General features: G+C 45.2%; 5 protein-coding genes across 15 annotated transcripts in view; 2 read left to right on the forward strand and 3 right to left on the reverse strand.

Annotated features, from left to right (window-relative positions):
* Window positions 1-23,979, forward strand: part of LOC100118598 (MICAL-like protein 1) — a 100,011-nt gene that overhangs the window by 52,503 nt on the left and 23,529 nt on the right. For 5 of the 9 annotated variants that reach the window (XM_032600118.1, XM_032600117.1, XM_031932352.2 and 2 more), the window contains one exon: window positions 4,041-4,103. The exons of the other annotated variants lie outside the window; for them this stretch is intronic. The gene's annotated coding sequence lies outside the window, so the exon portion shown is untranslated. The remainder of the gene's footprint in view (window positions 1-4,040; window positions 4,104-23,979) is intronic. 9 annotated transcript variants of the gene reach the window in all.
* Window positions 10,917-11,901, reverse strand: LOC103317975 (E3 ubiquitin ligase complex SCF subunit sconC). Of its 2 annotated transcripts, XM_008218653.4 has the most exons (3): window positions 11,609-11,901; window positions 11,247-11,504; window positions 10,917-11,105 (listed from the first exon to the last, which is right to left on the reverse strand). In XM_008218653.4, the coding sequence occupies exons 2-3, from the start codon at window positions 11,502-11,504 to the stop codon at window positions 11,004-11,006; spliced, it is 360 nt and encodes a 119-aa protein (XP_008216875.1). In that variant the 5' UTR covers window positions 11,609-11,901; the 3' UTR covers window positions 10,917-11,003. The 2 variants fall into 2 exon arrangements, with proteins under 2 accessions (XP_008216875.1, XP_031788239.1); XM_031932379.1 differs by lacking the exon at window positions 11,609-11,901 and having other exon boundaries at window positions 11,247-11,587.
* On the forward strand, window positions 11,788-13,123 carry LOC100679731 (S-phase kinase-associated protein 1). Its single transcript, XM_003424377.5, has 3 exons — window positions 11,788-12,095; window positions 12,242-12,529; window positions 12,615-13,123. The coding sequence occupies exons 2-3, from the start codon at window positions 12,242-12,244 to the stop codon at window positions 12,900-12,902; spliced, it is 576 nt and encodes a 191-aa protein (XP_003424425.1). The 5' UTR covers window positions 11,788-12,095; the 3' UTR covers window positions 12,903-13,123.
* On the reverse strand, window positions 17,764-19,014 carry LOC100679791 (S-phase kinase-associated protein 1). Of its 2 annotated transcripts, none has more exons than XM_003424379.5 (3): window positions 18,771-19,014; window positions 18,433-18,696; window positions 17,764-18,348 (listed from the first exon to the last, which is right to left on the reverse strand). In XM_003424379.5, the coding sequence occupies exons 2-3, from the start codon at window positions 18,694-18,696 to the stop codon at window positions 18,067-18,069; spliced, it is 546 nt and encodes a 181-aa protein (XP_003424427.1). In that variant the 5' UTR covers window positions 18,771-19,014; the 3' UTR covers window positions 17,764-18,066. The 2 variants fall into 2 exon arrangements, with proteins under 2 accessions (XP_003424427.1, XP_008216876.1); XM_008218654.3 differs by having other exon boundaries at window positions 18,433-18,711; window positions 18,771-18,983.
* On the reverse strand, window positions 21,532-23,244 carry LOC100679758 (S-phase kinase-associated protein 1). Its single transcript, XM_003424378.5, has 3 exons — window positions 22,669-23,244; window positions 22,217-22,498; window positions 21,532-22,102 (listed from the first exon to the last, which is right to left on the reverse strand). Exons 2-3 carry the CDS (start codon window positions 22,496-22,498, stop codon window positions 21,926-21,928), a joined length of 459 nt encoding a protein of 152 aa, XP_003424426.1. The 5' UTR covers window positions 22,669-23,244; the 3' UTR covers window positions 21,532-21,925.

Below are 23,979 nucleotides of genomic sequence, written 5' to 3' on the forward strand. Positions count from 1 at the left end.
CTAACCAAATCACCGACATCCTCGAAACTTTATACATATAACATTACGTGTGGACTACACCGCGATCCCAAGGGGATAACGCTGCGAATATTCGTGCTTTCTCTATTTGCCCTCTCTCGATAAAATATAGAACCGACGCGGAGAGAGAGAGAGAGAGAGAGCCATCAGTCATTAGCTGCTTCTCTATTCTAATGCGGCCGGTAAATAAAGTCGCGCGTAATAAATCCGAGAAGTTTTTTCAGTCTCCGCGTGCATAACGCGAATGAAAACGCCGCGCTCTCCGCGTACACATCCGTATACGCACCTGGGGATTTATAGCCGCTCCGGGCCCTAATTGAATATACTCGCGATAAGCATCTCCTCTGCGTTTAACCTCGTAAACAAAGCGCTACGCAGAAAATGCTGCTCGCGCTCTACATACGTCGAGGAGGGAAAAAAAGCAGTGTGTATGAACTCGGACAGGAAGCGGAAAGAGCATTATAAAATCGAGTCGTTCCACCTGCGGGATCGTCGTGACTGACGCTTCTGGGTCGATAGCTCGACCCTTGTAACTCGTGCGTATGTCTGTGAGAACGTAGACTACGCCTCCCACTCGCTTCGTCTTCTTTTTCTTCTCGACTTCCTTTCGCCTATACGGCTGAACCGGCTTGGTTGCCACTCTGCCCCTTCTTTGGACTGCACGCGATGTCTCTTTTTTTCTATATAACGTTGCTGTTTTCGACAATTAGGTCTGCAGCCTGTGATTTTCTCTGTTTTTTTTTTATCCTTAGTTGCTTCCGTCGAAGCTACGAGATGTGCGAGGGTATAGTCGACAATTAAGAGGTTAGCGCCGAGTTCGGAGGAAACGATTTTTAGGATCGTTAGCGCCATTAGAGCTGGCCCCGAACTCAAGCCCGCAGGCTAAAGTTGCACGCGTGATTAAAGCTCTTTCGAACTGTATAATCAGTTCACCCGATGAACAATCGGAACAACAACCAGAGAGAGAGAGAGAGAGAGAGAGAGAGAGAGAGAGAGAGAGAGAGAGAATTATCGAAGTAGGTCGAACCGATATCCCGATTGACAGGGCAATCAAGCATTTTGAAATAATTAAGTTTTCGCCACCGCAGCCGGGCTTGTCCGCAAACGCACACACGTACGCGTCTCTGATGCACAGGACCCGAGCGAGAGAGAAGGCAGAGAGCGGAGCCTGTGTGTGGCCTCTCTCATCAGCGTGGCCCATAATTACAGCCGACAGTCTCTCTCTCTCTCTCTCTCTCTCTCCTTCTCTGCCTCAGTCAGTCATCCCCCTGATGGAGACAGAATTGTTTGCTTGAGATTAATATTAATTATCGGGCCGGAAGAGAAGCGGGGCGAACGCATGTCAACCGCTTTACATAACTCGCGCGAGAGCTGCTCTCTCTCTCTCTCCCGTTTGTATTATGCGTATACGTACATCATAACTGTTCTTACATACAACGCAAACACACACACAGTTTCCCATTTACGTTGCGCAACACATAACCGGAGTTCATTAGCTCGACGCGCTGAAAATATTTATCTTCGACGCTTGCGCTTCTTGTTTTCAAAATAAAGACAGCCGCGCGTTTTCACGAGCGGACTTGTTAACACCGAGACACACGAGGAAAGTGTAAATTTCGCCGATGTAATCCCGAGCAAGGTGTAAGAAAGAATCGAGGAGGAGACTCGTACATCAATACACTCGTCGAACACACCGGCTTTACGTAATCGGACTATATATACTCACTTTTTACGAGCTAACAAAGTCACATTCAAACACCGCGCTATATATATATATATATATATATATATATATATATATATATATATATATATATATATATATATATATATATATATATATATATATATATATATATATATATATATATATATATATATATATATATTATAGCCGCGCACAATCAGAGCGACGATTTATCACTGCATCAGTTGCAGCTTAAAAAAAAGGGCGACGACCCTCCCGTTATACCGGACTATAAGAATGCGTTACGCGACTCGCACTTTCGCAATAACACACACGTGCGCATTACACTCGAAACTCGCCGGGCCCGTTTTCGCCTCGCTTCGAGATCAGGTTTTGATGCATAACACACCGCGCGGCCGATCGAAAAAAATTAAATCATTATTCTCGGCTGCGACACTTGCGTGTATGAGTTTGATTCGAATCTCGAGAGAGGAGAACTTCTGAGGTTGACTGTACACATGCACGAGACTGCGACTGACGTGTATATCGCTCGTATGTTGGGGGAGAGATTGAGTGACGAGCGGAACCGCGTAAGTTGCAACTTTAGGAGTGTTACATATATTATAACTGATAATAAGGCGCACTGCGCTCCGTCAGGTCGTATACGGTTTTTGTCCGCGCTCGGGATAATAATTAAGCCCCGTAATTACTTGTTTATCGATAGCAAAATTTCGTAACAATTCGGATTAATTTTGCAAGAGGCGTATGCGTGAGATAAAATCGACTCGCTCTAAGGAAATCGCCGTGTTTTTATCGCGGCCTCTCTCGATAAGCCGCGAGCGTGACTCACTCGCGCGCGCCTTCAGTGCGTGTGTATCAATCGGAAAAGCTCTCGCGCAACGACAATAAAGGCCCCGACAAAAGAGCGTGTTTACAGTGAACATCCACGCGAGAGAGATAGACGTCGATTGAAAATTCGAAGAAACCGGCGATTCAAACGCTCATACATAAAAGAGCTCACAGCGCCGAGAGCTCATCAATCAAAATCGTCGAAGCTCCATCGATTCCCTCCCACACACACACACGACGCGCCGTTCCGAAGCACAATAACGCGCTTTGCCGATTTTTCCGTTTGGAAAGTTGCCGCGCGTGAGATTTCACGTCGTTATCATAAAGCGTAGCGCTTTTCATTCTACCGCTTGCCGCTTCGTGGGTATAGAAAAAGACGACGAGCATTAGCTCTCTCTCTCTCTCTCTCTCTCTCTCTCGCGAGAAAAAGTCGAGAGATATAGAGAATACGCGCAGCAGCTGCGCTATGGCACACGGTGTATAAGAGCCGGGCGACGCTCGCGCGCGTAATTATGCATTCTAATTAACCCAGCGACGGCTTTCTCGCTGCGCGATGCACTAGCGGCTGCGGAGCTACTACTATACGCGCTGCTATGACTGCAGCTGGTAACGCGCTCGTCATATCCGTCGTCGCCGGGAAAATAAAGAGAGAGAGAAAGGGGCTCGTTGGATGGAAGCGCTCTCTTACTCTCTCGCGTAATTGGAATGAGTCGTCGTGTCACGAGACTGCGAAAATGGGAGCTTCCTTTTTTTTCGCGAGGAAAGAGAGCCACTTTAACCGACTGTGATGTGAAGAATCGGTATACATCGCAGAGTGCGCTTGCCGTACCGCATTTAAATAGCCCGCGCTCGTAAGGCCCTTTTATCGCCTCGGATTAACGAGCCGAGAGGGAGATGTCTTTTCCAATGCGGTTTCGAAATTGATATAATTACACTTTTAAAGCCCGACGCTGTATATAGCTATGCACAGCCATCTTTCTCTCTCTCTCTCTCTCGGTGCGCGCTTCTTATGTGCGGCGTGTCGTAAAAGAGGAGAGAGAGAACCGTTCGCTTTGATGCTCCTAGGCAAATTACTTCCGAGACGTTAACGTTTCTTTACCAATTTTCTTTTCTCTTCTTTTTTTTTAATCTCGAGTTATACTGCCGCTGCTGTGGCTCCCGACGAGAGTTTTATTTAAACGAGCCCGGGCTTTATTTTCCCGGGGCACAGAGTCCGCGAGATCTCTCGCGGCTTCTTAAACTTATTACGCCGAGCTCGCGGCGAACAATACGGCAATCCGCCGCCGCTTCTCGCTTTCCTATATATTCATGCTTTCAGAGAAATTCTTTCTAATCTACCGCCACCTGTATATTAAGCGTGTCTTTCTTTCTCACAATTATTTCGGTTGTTTTCCGCGGCGGCTGCCAGATTATGATTATAATGTAAGAAATATTCCGTGAATGGCTGCAATCGAGACTGATTTTTCTCTATATTTTCATGTTGCAGGTTAGTGATCTGAAAAGGCAATCTGTATAGTATTCCATAGTTGGCTGCGATGAGAGCGTGAACGTAAGTAAATGTACTGTAATATACCAAGCGTCAAAGCCCCTGGCAACTTTTCAATCAGAAACAAGCGCACTGCGATGACGCCTCGTTATTATTATTATCACCTCCCAAAAAACTATCAGCACCTGAAATCAGCTGTTATGCATACATTATATACTTTCCACAACCCAGGATTACGCTCTCCGAAAAGCCCCGTGCACATAGCTCTATTCCACGCCTTTTGGCCAGCGCAGCGTTAAAAGGCATTCTAAAAAATTTCAAAAATTCCCCCAACGCAAACGACGAATCGTAAAAGCAACGAGTTAGAAAGAGAGAGAGAGACGAAGGTTAAAAAGTACACACAGAGCCGCGCGCGCGTTAAAAGTCACGCTATTGAATAGGTCCCGCGAGCGTTTTCGCAAGTTTCCGGCAAATTGCGCGAAAGCGCGCGCTCACTCTCTCGTATAACGATGCGCTCGGCGGAGTGTGTATGTATAGCCGCAGTGAGAAAAAGGAGCTGCTATCGAGTCTCTTGATGAAATTGGCCCTTGCGTAAGACTCTCTCTCTCCCCCCCCCTCCCTGGGGAAGAACGTACGCAACAGCTCTCTCGCGTGATTTAATGTATCTACATTGTTTCATCTGCGCGTACGTACACGTACAGCAGTATGTAGTAGGAGAAAGAAAAAGTCGACTGCTCGGCGCTAACTATGAGCTATCGTGCCGAGAGAGTTAGAGAGAAGGTTTGCGTGCGCGCTCTCGCGAGTGATGATCTTCATCGCATACACTTTCGATTCTCGCGGGAGCTTGGAAAAATTAACTCCCGCGCGCGCGCGCGCGCGCGATTCTTTCCGGGTTTTGATTTTCGCGCGCTTTTTCCTTTGAACGAGAGCGAATATGGTTGATGTGTTCTTCACGCTCGGTCGATGCTCCTCTCTTGTTATATGAAGGAAGTAAAAGTGGAAATTCCATTATCCCGCGATCGCGGCGATAATTGCTCCGCTGGCTTCGTATATAGGAGCTTATCCCCCTTATAACGAGGATTCGATTTTGAAATTAATTCTTAATTGTAAGCGTCGCGAAAAATGAGAGCTACTCTCTTCTCGCGGCGACCTAACGCTTATTATTTCCAATGATCCAAGAAGCCGACGATCGTCGCGACACAATGCAAAGAAAAAGCCGCCTCGCTAGCTCTCTCACCACGAGCGAAAGTGGAAAGAAAAGGGTGGAGCTGTGTAGAACGACGACGACGACGCACCTCTCGCTCGGCGAATTTCCTATCAAGATCGAGATTCACTTTTGTTCGCACTCTCACTTTCCCCCCTGGCGGCGGCGGCTCTCCGGAATCAATTAGCGTCGGCTTTTTGCGCTGCTGCTATTCGAAATTCCGATGCGCGGCTGGCTGGAGACACGTCAATCTATATCTCTATACCTCTCTCTCTCTCTCTCTCTCTCTCTCTCTCTCTCTCTCTCTCTCTCCTTTCTCCCCTTTTCCGGCCTTGCGAAATCGCCGTGGATTCCCATATAGCGCTTCTGTCCGTCCATCTGTCCGTGTGTGTGTGTGTGTGTGTGTGTATTTACGCTGCTCGAGAAATCGCGAGAGGGGCTTCCGCACTCTTGTCGCGCTTTTCTTTTCCAGTCCGCGTCGGCTAATGAATCGCTCAAGGCTGCCTTTTTCTCTCTATCTCTCTCTCTCTCTCTCTCTCTCTCTATATATATATATATATATATATATATATATATATATATATATATATATCCTACTCTTCTCCCGCGTCTATGTGTGCTGTATCGGGGAAAAGTTTAATTTTACGCTTCTTCGAGGGAATCCGGCTTTTGCTCGCTCGTGGAAAATGCGCGAGCTTTCATTCCGCTGGAGCAGAGAGAAAAAATGCTTCTTTTTTATTTTTCCAATCTTTTTTTCATCAGCGCTCATAGCGCGAACGGCTCTTTATATACTTTACTTGATCGATTTAAGATTACTTCCCGCCTTTTCGTTCATTTTTTACAGCGAGCGCGAGTTCGGTCGTTTTCGCGCCGCGGGAAAATACTGCGTCGCCGAGACGATATTTACGAGGAAATCGTGTGCACAGCGGCGAAAGAGAGATATTATGTCGTTTGTTGTAATTTTTCACGCTGTGTATAAAAGCCAAAACGGAGAATCAATATGCGCCGCGGCGGTATTATCGCGGAACAATTTATACGAGTATTATACGCGGTATGTGTCTAGCCTCGTCGTCCCCATATATTTTTTAACGCTTTCAGAGAGAGAGAGAGAGAGAGAGAGAGCTGTGCGTATTATATCGTTACGCTTTTATCGCGGTGATTTTTCACGCGCTTGTATTTTCTTCTCTCCCGCGGCCCACCCAGCGCTGAATTTACGTCCTCTCTCACGTTTCAATTATGCGCGCAACAACGACGAGCAAGAGAGAGATCGCGATGATTTACGCATTTTTCGGCTCCGCCGAAGAAAAAGAAGTCACAGTGAGAGACGAGTTTAATACAGTCCTATACAACAATGCTTGGAACCGGCCCGTCAATCAATCGCTCGCGCTTACCTTTTCTCTTCTTCTCTCTGCGAACTTCCGGTGTGTACAAACAAAGCTCGCCCCGCGCGGCAAATGGGACAAGAAGGACAACAATAATGTCGACGAGATTTTAAAAGGTGCGATAAATTAGGTTCCGGACAGTTAGCCCCCCGCGCGGCGCTGTCTTATATAGATACAGAGTCGTCTCTCTTTTTAAAGACTCTTCTCCTCGGGGAGCTTTTCTCCCCGTCTACGGCACTGCCGAGCGCGATCGCCAGGGGGATGATGCAGCTGAGGAAGAAAAAGAAAAAGAGAAAAAGAAGAAAGAGAGATGGCTCGGGCAGGTAGTCTTTAAAGAGCTGCGCTCGAGGGTCCGACTTTCGGGGCCGCTCGCTCTTTGAGCTGGTCTATCTTTCTCTCTCGAGAGATAGAGAGAGAAAGAAACAAGAGAAGCGAAGGGGAAGAAGGAGGAGAAGATGAGGGCTCCAATCGCGTGACCACCTACCTGCCAGCTCGAAATTACTTTCTCGGAAGGCTGCTCAGCTCTCGGCCCTTTTCGGCCCGATGTATATATGCCTGCGGTTTCCTCTCCGCTTTTTAACTTTGTTCTCTGTCTCTCTTTTCGGAGCCTCGCCTCTCCCTCTGTGTTTGTTCTATTTCTCTCTCTCTCTCTCTCTCTCTCTCTCTCTCTCTCTCTCTCTCTCTCTCTCTCTCTCTCTCTCTCTCTCGACTGCAGCGGCGGAGAGTTTATTGCGTCGATCGACCTCTCCTCCTCTAATTGCGCCACGATTTCGACTCTCTCTCTCTCTCTGTCCGCGTGCAACAAAGAGCCCTGTGTGCGCCATCTGTGAAATTTCAATAGCGATTCGTTTTTCGCTCCAAAAGTTTCTCCACGCGTTTACGTGTCTACACCGTCTTACTAATCCGATACTCGGCAAAATTCACGCGCGCTCAAATATAAGCAAAGTTTTCGGGTGGTGTTATACGGCGCTCGCGCTGTCCTTCCTCCGAGGATTAACCGAGTGCTTCGGGACACCGCCGAGCGGCGAACTTTGCCCGTTTAAATAACAATCTCGGCCGTTCCCCACTGCACCAGCCTCTGTACTACCCTATTATACATTATTATAAAGACTAGCGCTCGTTAGCGTCGGACGATAATAATCACGCTTCGTGAGCTGCTCTCGCACACACGTGCGAGCCAATCTCTCTCGTAGAGTACACAAAGCTTCTTTTTTTTTTCATCAAATAAAATTCGAGCTTTCGACGCTTGAGAGTCGAGCGGACGGAAGAGCGACACAATGAGCGCGATTGAATCGCAGCAGCAGGTACACAGAGGGAAAGAGAGAGCTGTATGAAATCTAACGAGATCGATTATTATATAGAACTGGGAACGCGCGCGCGGGCCGCTGTATATAAAGAAGTGTCCCGATAGAAATCTAGGTGAAAAGAGCGCGCCGACGCCGCTGAATGCTACTGCTGCCCTGCGCTACGACAATATTGATCCGCGGACGAAAGAGAGGCAGGGCCTGGAACGAAACATTTAATATAAAAGAGCGGAATAGACAAAGAGGGCAAATAAAGGAGAGAGAGAGAGAGAGAGAGAGAGAGAGCTGAAAAGGAGGGAAATTGAATGGGCACTTTCTCGAGTGGCTCCTCGTTGTATAGGGGCCGGGCTCTATCGATGCGAGAAAGAGAGAATATCAATGTTCTATAAGCAACGGCCTATGCAGTTCACGCCTGTGCGCCGCTGATGTTTTGCGCGCGAAAAACGGTAGTCGGTCACGCTCCAACTGTACAAACGAGCCCCGGCACGACCGGCGGCGACTTTTTGGTAAAAGAAGGTTGTGCATTATAGACCCGTTGTCTCGCTGATCATCTCTACGGAAACTTCTGCTGTGTGTTTACAGCGAAACTTGGCGCGCCGTCGACGAGGAAAGTTTAAATTCAAAATTATTAAAAAAGAAAAAGCGCGAGTAACTGGGACAAAATTATGAAAATATTTCCGTAAGGGCAGAAGTGAAATATTATTATTAGAGTCGAAAGTTTCAAAGTGAATCAGCCAGAGCCCGCACGACGACAGCGTTGAAACTACGTCGTCGTCGATGTCGGAAGGAAGTAGGAGACAGAGGCTACTCCGCGCCTATGCCGATTGACCGGAAAAACACAGCGTCCTCTTCTTCCTCCGTACTTCTTCTTTATCGGAAAAACTTCCGCTGAATAAACTTGCCGGCTCCTAACTTCCTTCTCTCTCTCTCTCTCTCTCTCTCTCTCGTAGCCTTTCGAGGCGGTTTACCGTTTACCTTTCTATTCGCGAAGAAACGTCGCCGCCGCGCGTCCGAGAAATTTTATCAAGCACTTTTTACCAGCTGCATAATGCAAGAGGACACGCTGCCGATTCCTTTCTCTCTCCTTCCCCCGTGAGTGCGTGGGTGGACCCTTTTTACGGCGTCGGTGAAAGCGCCATTAATTCTGTAAAATATCCCACACGTAGAATTGCTTTGCGCAATGCATCCCCTCACAGCGACGACGTGACCTTCGTCGATTACGTTATTTATTCGACGCAGGTGGAGAGCTGCTAATGACAGAGTATAACTTTCCGTGCGCATTGTATCCTTGATACTGAGCTCTCTCTCTCTCTCTCTCTCTCTCTCTCTCTCTCTCTCTCGCTATTGACTCGGCCAGTATCTTTCTGCGTTTGCCAAACGCGACTCGCGTTTCTAGAATTGATATTCCAAGCTCGTTTTTGCAAACTGAAAACGAAAGCGACGCGGTAAGCCGAGCTTAATGCCTCGATTATTGCCTGCGACGTGGATTCCGGAAAAGAGCCGTCGTTACAAACACTTACGCGGCGATTCTCGTTGGAAGATAAGCAAACGGCCGGAATCATAACAGTTTGCATTTGCTCGTCGAGGGACAAAGAACTTGAAACTCTCTTCCTCTGCTATGCTTCCCGGAAAAACAATTGAATCGCACGGCGGCGCGTGAAAATCCCCCGCAGATTTTCATCGTACTCGCACAATGACGCAAGGTTAACGCGGCTTTTACAACGTTTCTTCCGCGCGTTCTCACCTTTATTACACGCGCGTTGATATTATACGAAAGAGGATACCGAGAAAACGCTATTATATATACCCATTTGATCAGTGAACTCAAACGGGTTCATCGCGCAGGTGTTCACAGGTGATCGCCTCCCGGCCTGGAAAACTGGCCTCTCGCATACACGCATGCGAACTCGTTGATTGCTGCGCAGGCATAATTGTCGCTGGCGTGTATATGCATCGAGTCATAACAACAGCGGCAGCAGCAGCAGCAGCAGGACGACGGTTTTTTAGCCCGCGGCTCTGATGCAATTACGCGGCATCGATGGAGAAATTATTTTATAAGCCTTTCGACACTTTAATTCGTTTTCGAGCTGCAGCAGCTCCTTCTCTCTCTCTCTCTCTCTCTCTCTCTCTCTCTTTCTCACTTGTATATGCAACGGAGATGGATCGATTTTGATTTCTTATATCCCTGCCCGAGAGAAGCTCTTCGATATCGGAAAGATGACGTATGCGAGATTCGGAGTTTGAATTTTCCCGCATTGTTATATACACAGTGGGATATCGAATACGCGTATATTGCTTCGGGCGGTGCGCAAAAAGATTAAAGTCGCGAAATGCATTTTATGCAGAACAATATGCGCGCTATGTTCAATCTCAAGGTGGGTTGCGTAAAACACGAAAAAGCCATAAAAATTTTATACACTGTACGGACGTTTTACGACGGGCGCGAAAGATGAATTTCCGCCGTTAAAGAAAATATTGTGCACGCGTATTCGAAGAGCGTTATATTCGCGAGACTTTTTTCGGGGTCGTCGTGACCAGCTGTCCACGTATACTCGTAGCCAGATCGATGTTCCATACGCGGATGATAAATCTCGAAAGCAAATAGGTTAGTGTTTAGAGAGCTAGGAAGACGTGCTATGAAAGGCAGTTTGTCTTCTGTGAAACTCGATATTGAGCCGTGTGTTGAACTGACCACTGGGCAGTTTTCCAAACGGCGCCATCGGCCGAAATCGCGTGTCATTACGCCGTATTCCCATTAAACTAGCCGGAGTTTTCTGTAGTAATACTAGAAAATTGAAGCCGAAAATAGATTGGTTGATTCTTATAAATCGGGAAATGGGATTGGTTAATGGCGGCGCTGTAGCTAATATCTAATAACTTACCATGATTGGTTGTTTTAATGGCGCCAAATTTATAAATCCTAACCTTAAAATGCAGCGCGCGTTGAGCGTGCTCAAATGCATCTAGTATAAAATAAAAGAAAGACTTTACTTGCGTCAAAAATAATACTTAATCCATACATTTATTATACATTCATATTCAACGTTTAGGTTAATCAGAACAATTATGCTTTTCATTTGTCCCGCCACGTATGTACATAGCACAGTTGTAGCAAGTCTCCCATCTCTAGGTAATTAGCAGCTTCGATGATATCAGATAATGTTTCGTCGTCGACCTGTAAAAAAATGAGTCGTCAACAATAAATTTATAGATTCTTATTTTTGTTATACGCTGAACAACATGCATGAATATAACAATTTCTGCGACAAGTTGTTTGACGCGTGTTTGCAAGTGAAAGCAAGTGGAAAAAAATGACCTCTAAAAAATTCTTGTCCCACTCGCGTATATCTCTGACTTCTTGGTAAAAAGGAGGTTCGCCCTTGTGATGAATAACCCAGTCCATTACTTTTTTAAGAATTTCTCCGTTTACGACTGGAATCGGGATTTCTTCTTCTGGCTCGAACTTGCCCAGGCCGTCAAACAAATTTTTTACAGTCTTCATACACTTTTTAACAATTTCGGAATCAACTGTAAAGCGCACACCATCATTGCTTACGAGCTTGACTTGTGACATCTGCAACAGTGCATAAACATACATTTTCAACCCTCGTCTGTCTTCAATTGAAACAACGAAAAAGTCGTACGAGATATTTATTACAAATGTTAAAAGTTACATACTTTGGCAGCGCTTGTGTGAAGTTTAGAAGGGACGCTTGAATAGCTAAACCAGTTCCTCTGGTATGTGACGCGTACTACAGAGGGCGTCAGTGTTGTGCCACGTGATCGTGTCTAAACTAGACTGTGCTGAGATGAGACTTGCAGGTAGAGTAGAGAGAGTGGGAATAGAAAACTAGTGCAGAACGGAGCCACCAGATGTCCGGCGCAGCATTATGTATCTAACGTCAGAACTGTCAGTAAGCTGTGCAGCCGGTCGTATACGTACGCGCATCGACTACCTGACAGCTAGTGCCAAGGCGCCAGTCCTGTACCTTCCCCTCCTCCTTGGTCTCGAAACGCTAGCGATCTATCTGTAGAAATGCGAGAATACTAAAGAGCTGCTCATAGCCGTGGATAAGTATTCTGGACTCTGCCTTCAAGCTAGAACTATAAACACTTCTCGCGCTCTAGTTTGATTTAGTCGCATCTCTCCAAGACAACTCACAAGGTACGTACTGTTTGATAATTACATTACATATAATCTTCCGCTGCTTTAAGATTTCTTACGATTCGAGATTACTTGATGGTTGTTTGCATTTATTTTTCAAATAGCTAGAGTTCAAGATTTATGACATATTTTATGTGCCTTTACAGATGTCTCAGATGATCAGGCTTGAAGCCGGCGACGGAACGGGCTTCACAGTTGACATCGAAATAGCTAAGATCTCGAAGACAATCAAAAACATGCTCGAAAACTTGGGCATGGAAGTGATAGAAAATGAAGCCGTCAGACTTCCAGGGATTTATAATGGAAAGACTTTGTTAGCAATCATAAGGTGGGCACATCGCCACATAGACGACGACGTAGATCCGGAAAAGGTCAAGGCCAACATGCTGAAAAAGGATATCTACCTGAGCGATTGGGATAGAGAACTTCTAGAAGTGTGTATTTTTACAAAGCTTGTTCAATACTATTTTGTACTCTTAGGACCGGAGGTTAATTCCGTATGTCCTTTTTTACTTTCAGTTTGAAAGAAAAGAAATGAGATTACTGGATGTGATACGAGCTGCTAGCTACCTCGACATTTTCGGCCTGGTGTTAACCTGCTCGAAGTACACAGCACTCCTAATAAGAGGCCAAAAACATCATATGCAGATTCGTCGAGCTTTCAAACTTAAAAATCTGGAGGTACCAAGTAAGCCCGTCCAGGACACCGAGGCTTCGGCAATGGAGATAGAAGAGGAGAAGGCAGCAACCTCGAGCGAAACCATCGTCGATTCCAACGATTGCTCCGACAACTTGATGGAATCGTAGTAGGCAGTGCCCGTTGCTGCTTCAAGATCTTGCCACCTGAATTATGGAAATTACAATGGCAATTTTGTAGATCTTTTCCTGTTTTATTCTTAATATTTTAAAAATTAATGTAGAAACTTTGCATTAATATAAGTTGTATATAATCCAATATGCTTTTTCACTCAATTAAAATGTTTTAACATTTATACGTTCTTTAAATAAAGAATTTCCTTGTATGCTAATGATGAATATTACTTTTAAACTGCTTCAATTTAAATAAATCTCATAAGGCGTACTCTTTCAATTGTCGCTCGAAGCCTTCTTGTGCAGTGCTGAAAGTCTTGGTGGAACCTTTTCAAACATATTTTTGCGACAAGCACACGCGCACTCGTGCATTAATATGCATACAATAGAAAGTCAATAATGATACGTTCGGCGTATACGCGAATTGCGAAAAGAGAGGAAAAAGCATCTTTGCGAAAAAGCGCGCCGTACGCGTGCGCCATTATAGCTCGAGAGAGAGTGAAAGTATACGAATATTAAGTCCACTATACCGCAGCCATTAAATCATTAAATATTCTCGCGCAAGTCGTTGGCTAAAATAAGAGCAACTTTTCGCCTCTAAAACGCAGAATATTAAAATGACAAGTCAACTCGTAGCTGCATCAGGTCTAAACCGTCGAGAATCTCATTCCACGCGACTGAGCGCACCGCAGATGAAGTCCTGTCTACACACACACACACACACACACACACACACACACACAAGTAAAGCATCAAAGAAGAGAGGAAAGCCACTCAAACATTAGCACAGTTGCAGCAGCGGTGACGGCCTGGCTATTTACCTTCCTCGGCTTATCACGTCCTTAAAATTACGCGGGTTTCTCTCTCTCGTGGCTAACCTTCAATTTTCGCTGCACCGCGATAAGCCAGATAATAATTCGCTGCTGCTGCCGCGAGAGCGTTAATAAACACTCGGGTCATTGCTTCGTGACTCGCTGACTTCGCTCTCGCTGTCTCTTCTCTCGCATAGACGTAATAAAAGCGCATCATCGCGCGTCTATTCTCTCTCCGCGATTGTCATCATTTTTCAGAATGAACAGGCAGCTGCAATAGTATATAGTAGTGGAGAGATAGAAATTGCCTCCTTTACGTCTTTGTTTGAGAAGCAAACATCAAGTTACGGGACGCGCGTGTGTAAGACGAGAAAAAAAGTTATTAAATCACGCAACCGAGTCTTAAATTCTCACCGACAACTCAATAACTCAGCGCTTGCATCTCATTATAGAATGTGTATACGTATACTTTCAGATATCGAATTTATAAAGCATTATAAACTTAGCTATGCAGGGCTCAAGCATATCGGTAAATCGTTATATTACACGCGTTCCCTCACAACAATGCTCTCGAGGATATGGCTTTTTCTCTCGAATTCTACAATCCCATTTTATATACCTACTCTTCGCATGCGAAATCAGCACAATGAAATCTTGATAGCTCACGCTTGAATCTCGCGCGCGAATGGGTGTGACTGTACACCGTGCAGAGATGATCATCAGAGAAAAACGACAAGGCTGCAGCAGCGCTTCTTATGACAACATAATAGCGGTACATCAGAGCTTTGCCCTTTTTCAGCCGAGATCCTCTCCGCACGCGAGGAAAACAAGACTCTCGATCAGGAGAAAAAAAAATCATTGGAGAGAAAGGCACACACGATGTCAGCGAGTATAATACCGCACACACGTCTAGAGAGTTGCGCAACGTACTAACGAGCAAAAGCGCGCGTGTGTATAGACACAATATGAAACGCAGGAAGGTACACGCGTTTATTAGCTCTATGCATATAACAGCCTCGCGCGCGCGCGCGCGTGTGTGTGTGTGTGTGTGTGTTGATGATGTATACCTGTATGCAAGCACTGAGCGATCGATTCCCGTCGCGTTACGAGCTCGCTGAACTTTTGATTGATCAGGAAAAATCTGATAAAATACCCGCGGAATTATCAAAAGCTGCTCTTTTTACACTCTTCGCTCTGCAATATCGACCATCTATTATTTTACGTATACGTATGACCGTACAGCTTCCGAAATTACGCTTAAGCTTACCATCAATCTGGGCTAATTCCAAGAGGGGCGGTTTCGTTTTGATTTCCCGGAATAGACTGCAGTAGCGGCTGTATTACGATTCTCGCAATATAATTTTTCGCTCTCTTCTCCTCCTTCGTGTCCCGTATCGGGTTTCCCTCGAATCGCGAAAATCAAAAGAGGATCGCGTTACGCTATAATAGCAAAGGTCGTATATAGACAGTATAATACGCCGTGGAAGGTTATACTCGATCGAAAAATCGCGCGTATCTTGTATCGCATACCACCTCCGATCGGCAGCAGTGGCAGCGCGACGGTATCGTATTATTTGCAAGAGAAATGCGGCCTGCGTTGAGAATTAATTCTTAATCAGCGCTAGAGCTGTATCTCGAATCTAGGGAACAATGAAATTATAATCAAGAATAGTGCAGGCGCAGCGTGTCGATAATCAGCCCTCGTAAATCAGCGTAATTAAAAAGCAACGGGCTTTAATCCCCGAGCATTTGTATTATACGCAAGAGTGTCGACCTGTCGTCGGAGTATTTATTGTAAAATAATAACAATTCGCACTTATTCTCGGTTCACTTTCGCGCTTTCGATTCTCCTTATCTCCGGCTATTATCTTCTGCGAGAGAGCTGTAGCGCAAAACACGTGCGATTTTCCAGTCGACGCGCGTGACAACTGTAACGGCCGAGAAAGAGAGAGAGAGAGAGAGAGAGAGAGAGAGAGAGAGAGAGAGAGAGAGAGTCGGAGAAACAACGTTAATTGTCCTTTCGACATAGACTCGAGCCGTGCCGAAGAATTATGGTACGATAATGCGTGAGTTAATCCTGATATTCGCGATCTCGCGTCGATTGGCTGTACTAAATTCAACAAACAATTCTACCGCTGTTTTCTCGGAAACTATACGTACGATACGTCAGAGCTGACCTGCGCTCGATAAACAATCAACGCCACGATTCGACGACTGTAAAATCATCAAAGCGCACCGTTGACGATCACAACCACCTTTGTAAATACTATAAATACATACGCTCTGATAAGGCAAATTTTATACGACTGTCTTATACACATCATCTGAATCATCTCTCTCACTGAAAGTCCTCGCAAAAATAACAGCACCGCACATCCAACGGTTATTGCAGACGAGGATCGCGAGGCGCAAGAAAACAACGCTCTCATTAATTGACCGCGTTTCTCTCTCTCGCTGCCGGCGCGGCTCTATATCTAGCGGGAAAGCTGCAGGCCTCTGCGCCGGCACATATACCGCTGCATAAATTACGGAACAGCCGCTACCGCCGTTGTCCACTTAATGAAACGCTTTTAATACGCTCCCGGCCCGCGCCGCTATGCACGCACCATATGAGATTTTCCTATATAATCTGCACCAGCTCGCAAAAACACACGCTACTACACGATAGGCGAGAGGCTCGAAAAAAAGGGGGGAGAGCTTTTCACGGGCGATATAAATTTTCCGCGCCGTAAATCTTCCACGCTCCGCTCGATCGTTAAGGACTTCTGATTTACAACGGCGCGACGGTCAATCCCGTAACGCGCGCAAGGTTAAATTGATTTAAAACACGCGAAACCGCTGCGTGTATGTTTACGTTACATAGGTACGAAGCAAGCGCAGGTGAGACGCTTTTTCTCGCGGCGAGTCATCGCAGGCGTTGTACATACACCGATCGTCGGAATTCAAATTTCCCGCCCATTCGACGCCCCCGAATATACACTACATTATAGACGCGACGATGCTTTATAGGTCAGCGCTAATCAATTCCGCCTTCTTTCCGTTCCCGCTTCGTGTACGCGACTCTTTTCTTTTCCATCTCCTATGTACGGCACTCGCTATTCTGCCGCTGTATACCTATATACGACTATCCACTACTGCAGCGCGCGACGACGAGCCAAAACGGATTGCCGGCGTAATTTCCGACTTAATTACCCGGCTGCTCTCGCGCAGCTTTCCTCGAGGCCGCCTTTGGTCTCTGGCTAATTCGCGATACGCCGCTTTTCATTCGAGAAATTCGCCGCTCGAAGACGAAGCTCTCGAGTCGCGGCTTTTAATTTTATCATTCTCGTTTCGCAGCTCGTTCAGTAGCTCTCTCGATGATTCTCTATTGGTTGTATCGACGAAGCTGCGATGTTCTAAATTTCTCCGCGGATTTGTAACAGACGACCGAGAGAGCCGCTCTAATGCTATCTCTCTGTCTCTTTTTCTCGTAAATTAGCCGCCGCGAGCGTGTATCGCGTGCGAGGTATAGATTAAAAACTGCGGCGGCTAATTCATAGGAGACATTTATTTGCCGATAGGCGATACAGTCCATTTTATACTTATTCGGGCGGAAACGCGCTTATTTATCAGGCTTTTGCAACGCGCGGCCGCATCGAAATGCCGCTATTAAATTAGTTCTGGCCGATTTAAAGGCCGATATAATTATTATAATCCCGCGCACAAACGTCACGCGTAAATCTTCGCTGATTAAAAATGCAATTTGTGCAAGCCCGAAGAAAAATGTTTTTCAAGCGCGCTTAATCGATTATATTTAGCGTTCAATGTCGTGTACGATGTAATTTATTTTAGCGCGCGTGTGCTGTATAATGAAGTTGAAAGCGCGCGCCTTCTCTGTCGCTTGAGATTCGATTTAAGAAAGCTCAGAAGCTGCCTTTGAAGTACAACCGGAGCTATATGGAATGTATATGATAATAAAATATACGAAAACGCGTCGTGTTCACGTTTTAACATTAATTTACGTAAAAACTATGCTGTCGAGGTATAAGAGTCGGTTTAGGCGTGGCTTCTTAAGTGTTTGATATTTATTTTTGAACGAATACACGTCATAGCAAGACTAGTCACTAACTAATCACAGCTGCGATATTTAGTATGATCGAATAACCACAGATTTTTTATTTAAAAAACGTGCATATGTGTTAAAATACAATCGAGTGGTTAAAAACTAAAAGCTTTGTAAACGATAAAAGAATAAGTAATGTCCGTTGAGGCTTGTAAGAGTTAGGATACGTCTTCTTCCATAGTTAAAACATTGAAATCCACAGTGTGCTCGGTGAGCGTCGAGGTTTCCTGCAGCAAAGTGGTTCAATTCAAGAATCTCGAACTGTCTCTAAGGGGTCATTACTCCTCTCGAGGGACATCGCATTGTCGGACTCCTCGGAAAGGGACATATCGTCGGACTCCTCCATATCGTCCTCCGACGGGGGCTGCCCAATATCGAAAGCTTCGCGTATGTTGGCGAGCGTTGTGTTTTTGAGTCCTGCCACTATTGTGCTATTGTTCACATACTTGGCGCACATGTCCAACAAAGCAGGAATTTTAAGTTGGCGGCAAACGTGGACCAGTTCAAAAAGTGTATGCTCTTTCCGCAACTGAAATGAGCGAAGAAAAAAACGACGTGCATTGTTAATCATCAGTCGCGCAAAATAGAATTAAAACGGCATAAAGATACACACGTTGTCTAGAAATTCCTTATCCCATTCGCTCAGTTCAGTATCCATATTGATCATCGACAGTTCGTCCTTGTGGTGGGTTGCCCATTCGAAAATTTTTTCTAAAATTCCTTTAGTCGAGTATAAGGTGAAAATTGGGGACTCGATGTTATCACCTTCTATTGTCTTAAAACACTTCTCGATCATCTTCGAACACTTTGCCACTTCAACGTCGACTTCGATGAAATCAGATTCGGAATCTCCGGTTTGAATCTGAATTATTGACATCTGTAACAACACATACTACAAGCATGAGATTTTTAATATGAAGTTTTACTGGTTGTAAGACTGATACGGCATACTTTTGTTTTACGACGAGGAGTACTTCGAAATTGATCCAATAAGCGAGACAAACCAACGAACGCTATTGTACCTGTGAGAGCTGAGAAGCAAACACTGTGCACAACTTGAAATTCACGAGAGATGCGTCGAGTCAGATCCAAATGAGTCAGACAATATAGCGAACGAGCAGCACTGACCGATCTAGTCCGTAAGCGCAGAGTCGAAAATCCGATCTACGACTGCCAAGGTATACATTTGGCGTCAGTATGCATACCCGCGATTCGAGGAATACAATGGAAACGATATTTATATAAGTATAGAGCCTCGACATCAACAGTCTGCGTCGAACAACTGATAATGTAATTTGAAAATGTCGCATTTTATTTATTTTTGACTGTATATCAACCACGAGAGAAATTTCGAAACGCTCTAACAAACGCCTCATCTCAGACCTGCACGTTCAGCAGAAAAAAATTCAAATCCAGCCCCGCAATTGTATTAGCAGTAATAACGATAACACGTTATTCGCCTTAAGCGCGCGATATTTCGAGCGTGTGGCGCAACGACTGTTTTCGCTTTAATAGCGCGTTTACAGGCATAATCCGCTGATTTTCGAGTGCTGCAGTAACATTCGCAGACTCGCACACGCTCGACATCTAGATAAAACCTATGCGTCATTAGTCGCGCGAAAATTGCGCCACTTCGATAAAAGAGACGACTATATATCATCAGCATCTGCTTTCCTACGTTACAATTATCGCACACGAAACAGAGGTGATCTCGAAATTCGTAACGACGCTTCCGAGTGTCTGTATACTGTACATTTCCATTAGCTCCGAAATAACGACCGAAGCATCTCCTCACGGCTGGACTTCATAAATTTCGCCGGTCTCTGCGTGTACGCTTGGTCAATATAGCGCACGTGTGCAGCGAGGATTGTAGATCCCGACTTTATTGATGGGTTCGCATACCTGCATCAAACGACAGTCCGGATTTTAAAGGTCGCCTGTGGGCAGGGCAACGACTGACGCGTCAACGTCCCAACTATACTACAATGATGTCGTTCGGCAGTCTCTGTTTGAATAAGTATCCGAGTATAGCGTGCCAGCCATTGCCCCCTCGACAAGTTCTAAAATTCTTCCAGGGAATTCTTCCTGTTTATGTTGACTTATTGTAGCCGTGAGTGCCTACACGTTCGTGCAAATGTTCCAAGTCCTCTTTGTTGATATTCTTCGACGAGTTTGGATTTTCCAAAACACAAAACAAAATTTCGCGAGCTTGTGTGCAGTTACTTTGCCGCGAAAAATTTAAATAAACAGCTAAAGGAGCGCAACAACCGGTATGTAGCAGAGCACAGCAACGTAGCGACAGCGCAGGTTACGCCACATCAGGTGCAGCGCACGATATCATCCGTCGCCTCGCTAGCCGCACCGGCACCGTCGCTTTTCCCGTGTCCGATGTGCATTGCCATTATGCTACATGCCCCCCCCCCCCTCTTTCTCTCATTCCTATACACACACGTACCGTCACTGCTGCTACTGCTGCGTTGCTGTTATTATCACGATCATTATACGATACGCGACTAGCGAAAAAGTACCGCAAACAAGGTTGTCCGCTATGTGCTTTTGAGCTTTGCTGCTGACTTTTAAATATGCAAAAATTCTCTTTGATCGCGCCGACTTTATTTCGAACGCTCGATTGTGCGCGAAAAGTAATAAGTATCTCGCGCGGCTAACTTACACAGTAAGTGCGAGACGTTTGCGTTTTTCCTTCCATTTATTAATTAGATTTTATTAATATCATGCATAATGTATAATATGTGTATCAGTATGGTAGTGAAGATCGTTATCACAACATGATAAGCGCATACGACATCCCTCGCCGCTTGCAATTATTTTTGACCGAACTCGACAATAATTCGACTGGTGCCAATAATAAGAAACTATTACTGTTAAAAACTCGCAGATGCTTGTACATAATTGGGTAAAAAGCGTGTATTTACAATTATCAAACGATTATTAATATTTTATCGCAATCATGCTCGGTACCGACAAATCAGCATATTTAAAAACTTGTCAGTTTTGCGATAGATACGGCTAAATAAATCCAAGAGAATCAAACTATCGAATGTTAAACTTGCCAGTCGAGAAGGAAGCACAACTAAACTTAAGATTCGCGATAGGTGGATCTAGTCGGATCCAAATTAGTCGATCTAGCTGAGAAGAAAGGGAAGGCACAAGAGAGGGGCCTCAACATCAGCTGTTGAGCATCGAATAATGGTTTTGTTATTCATACGCAGTGTCACTGCTGTTGTTGTTGTTCAACAGCACCTCAGCAAATCTTTCCCGCCATGAGCTTTTAAGTTTTGCTGTTTACTTTTACCTACACTGCATTGATGCAGTCTGATGTAACATAATCCATAGAAAAATTCTCGCGACAAGTTATATATCCAGCGCGACTATCGCATACACTACATGCAAACCTAAATATTTATATTCTGTTTGTGTTATTTTGTGCCGCAGCATTAGGGAAGATCGTAACAATGAAGTCATAAGCATGTTTTTAAATATAACTAGAGTTTCAACAGCGCGCGTCGCGCGCCCTAACCTCAAAGGCTGCATGAGCCAAACACATAGCGTCTATCTTGGCGTCACAATATCCGCTCATGAATTTTTATGCAGGGACAGTTATGCTCAACGTTTGTTTCAAGCCAATATTAGATAGGTTATTTTATTATGCGCAGACGATATGTGGATTGGCATTAATAATTAAAAATTCTTATTTTAAGATTTTCAGATGCTTTAATTTATTTGAGTAAAAAAAGTACATTTAAAATTATAAGAAGATATCGCTATAAAAGATTCTGAATATTTTATCGCAAACATTTTCTTATACCGATGACAAATCAACATATTTAAAATTCATTCAGATGTCACACTTAAGTCTATAGTTTTTAAAAAAATCAACAGTTGAATATGAAGTGTTGTGTGGGATTCCCAGCAACTGTCTTCTTAATGAATGGTTTCAATGAGTCCGTTGGACAGCCGGGTTCTGTGTTTTGACATGCAGAGTAGTGATCGATGGAGGCGAAGGAATAGAAGAGGAACTCAACCTCCTTTCTTCTTCTATTCTTGAGAGACTCCACTAAGAAGACGGCGGTATCCATGAGCCCATACTATTTGCCGCGGATACGAAGCGCATCGGCGTCGTCAAGGCCGTACTGTTGACGAATCTCTTCCAAGCTTTTGCCAGTTATTTTCTCCGCTATGTACTTGGCGCACGTATTCCTTAGTAAATTAATTTGTAAGTACTCGCAAGCCGCTATTATTTCGAAGAATGAAACTTTATCCACCTGAAAGTGAAGAACGACGACATGTTAATTAAAAGGAAATAAGATCGAACCAACCAATATGCCGAATAGCGTAAAAATGTTTAGATTCATATCTAAACCTGTGAAGATACGTACATTGAGAAATTGTTTATCCCACTCGCACAGGCCCTTAGTATTGAGGTGTTCGATTATTTTATCCTCGTCTGTGAGGGGCGCATCATCTTTGTGGAAGTTGACCCATGCGACAATTTTTCTTAGGACGTATCCATCGACATTTGGAATCGAGATGATCTGCTGCTCTAGGTCCTCCGACTTTGGACAGTAAAGTAAATCCCGAATAGTCGCTATACGCTTGGCAATTTCGACGTCGACCTTGACGAGCTTTTCATCGCGGCTTCGAAGAGTGATACTGGTCATCTGAAACAGCATATGAAAATGTATTATTTAACGCTTCGAGCACACGTAGTATTGTATCCAAACAACTTCGATATCAATAGCGTTTGACTGTTTGAAAAATCGATACAAACTTCGACGAGGAAGCGTAAACAACGAGAAATCCCGACGAAGCGAAAATAGATGATAAATACCTTGTCGATTTTGCGGGAGATACAGCGAACAGATCCAAGCGAGACGAACTGGCGAGCAGCGTTAAACTTGTCAGAGCTGGGAAGGAAGCACCACTGAGATTGAAATCTGCAAGTTATTCGGTCAAGCGAGCGATGTCTACTGAACTATAATTGTTCCAGTACAAAATCTTCGGTCGTGCTTCGGAGGGAAGAGAGGGGAGACAGGGGCCTATGCTTCGGGGTAAAGAGAGGGAGGGAGAGCCGATGTGCATAACGCCGAACGTTGTCCGTGGCAATCCGTAGCTTACCAGCCTATGGATTTCAAAAGTCTCCAGTGGGAGGGTCGGGGACGCGTTATGGTCTAACTATACTGTTTAATACTGTCGCTCGGCTAATCCTCGCCGAGAAATGAGGAGGATCAAGGGACGGATTCATAGCCGATTTTACAACGGAGCAGTAATCCTGAATAGGAGTTGCAAAATTCTTCGCGTTTATAGCCTCGTGTCGTACCGTCGAGAGCTAGCAAACCCGAAACGATATCTCGCAAGCTTGTGTAGCTGCACGTGTAGCTCTCATACTCTCGCGTAATAAATTTAAATAAACACGTATAAACGAGCTGCGCAGCAACCGGTATATGTCCCATCAGAGCACAACAACAACGTAGCAGGTTACGCCACAGGTGCAGCGCACGATATCATCCGCCACTCCAGCAGCGTCGCTTTCCCCGCGTCCGATGTGCATTGCCATTATGTTACCTACCTCTCTCTCTCTCTTCCCCGTACACGCGGTACAGTATACCGTCACTGCTGCTGCTGCTGCTGCTGTTATTATCACGACCATTACGCCGCGAGAACAAGGCCGTCCACCACGTGCTTTTGCCGCAGACTTTTACTTATACACAATAATCCTCGGAGGGAATATAACTAGCTCCTTTATTGTCCTATTTCGTCATTCGTCATTATACCATATACACAGCGCGCTGCAAACAATGACAGCTATATGGAGCCGCGCTGCAGTGTGTGTGTGTGCCTGATACGCTATTATTTCGCGCGAGAGCGCGGATAGGTGAGCGATGACTTTTTTTCCATACCTTCATCGCGCTGCGCAGATCGAGGATTTATTTATCTCCACGTACAGTCCGCGGGAGAGTTGGAATGCGCGAGTGTGTTTTTTCCCCTCGACGGCTTCACTATTTTAATCGCTCGTTTGTGCAGAGGTGATATCTCTCTCTCTCTCTCTCTCTCTCGCGCGAGCTGTATATACTATCGAGACGTTTGTTATTTTATTCGTATATTTTCCGCTCTTTTCCAGATAGCGAGCCATTGTCTCGTC

Source organism: Nasonia vitripennis, chromosome 5, assembly GCF_009193385.2.
Source record: "Nasonia vitripennis strain AsymCx chromosome 5, Nvit_psr_1.1, whole genome shotgun sequence".
NCBI classification, from domain to species: Eukaryota; Metazoa; Arthropoda; class Insecta; order Hymenoptera; family Pteromalidae; genus Nasonia; species Nasonia vitripennis.

Coding starts and splice junctions, on each gene's coding strand:
- LOC100679791 (XM_003424379.5), bottom strand. CDS start 18,696: ATGTCAATAATTCAGATTCAAACCGGAGATTCCGAATCTGATTTCATC. Junction 18,349..18,432: donor ATAAGGAATTTCTAGACAAC/GTGTGTATCTTT, acceptor CGCTCATTTCAG/TTGCGGAAAGAGCATACACT.
- LOC100679758 (XM_003424378.5), bottom strand. CDS start 22,498: ATGACCAGTATCACTCTTCGAAGCCGCGATGAAAAGCTCGTCAAGGTC. Junction 22,103..22,216: donor GGGATAAACAATTTCTCAAT/GTACGTATCTTC, acceptor CTTCACTTTCAG/GTGGATAAAGTTTCATTCTT.
- LOC103317975 (XM_031932379.1), bottom strand. CDS start 11,528: ATGTATGTTTATGCACTGTTGCAGATGTCACAAGTCAAGCTCGTAAGC. Junction 11,106..11,246: donor GGGACAAGAATTTTTTAGAG/GTCATTTTTTTC, acceptor ATTTTTTTACAG/GTCGACGACGAAACATTATC.
- LOC100679731 (XM_003424377.5), top strand. CDS start 12,242: ATGTCTCAGATGATCAGGCTTGAAGCCGGCGACGGAACGGGCTTCACA. Junction 12,530..12,614: donor GGGATAGAGAACTTCTAGAA/GTGTGTATTTTT, acceptor TTTTACTTTCAG/TTTGAAAGAAAAGAAATGAG.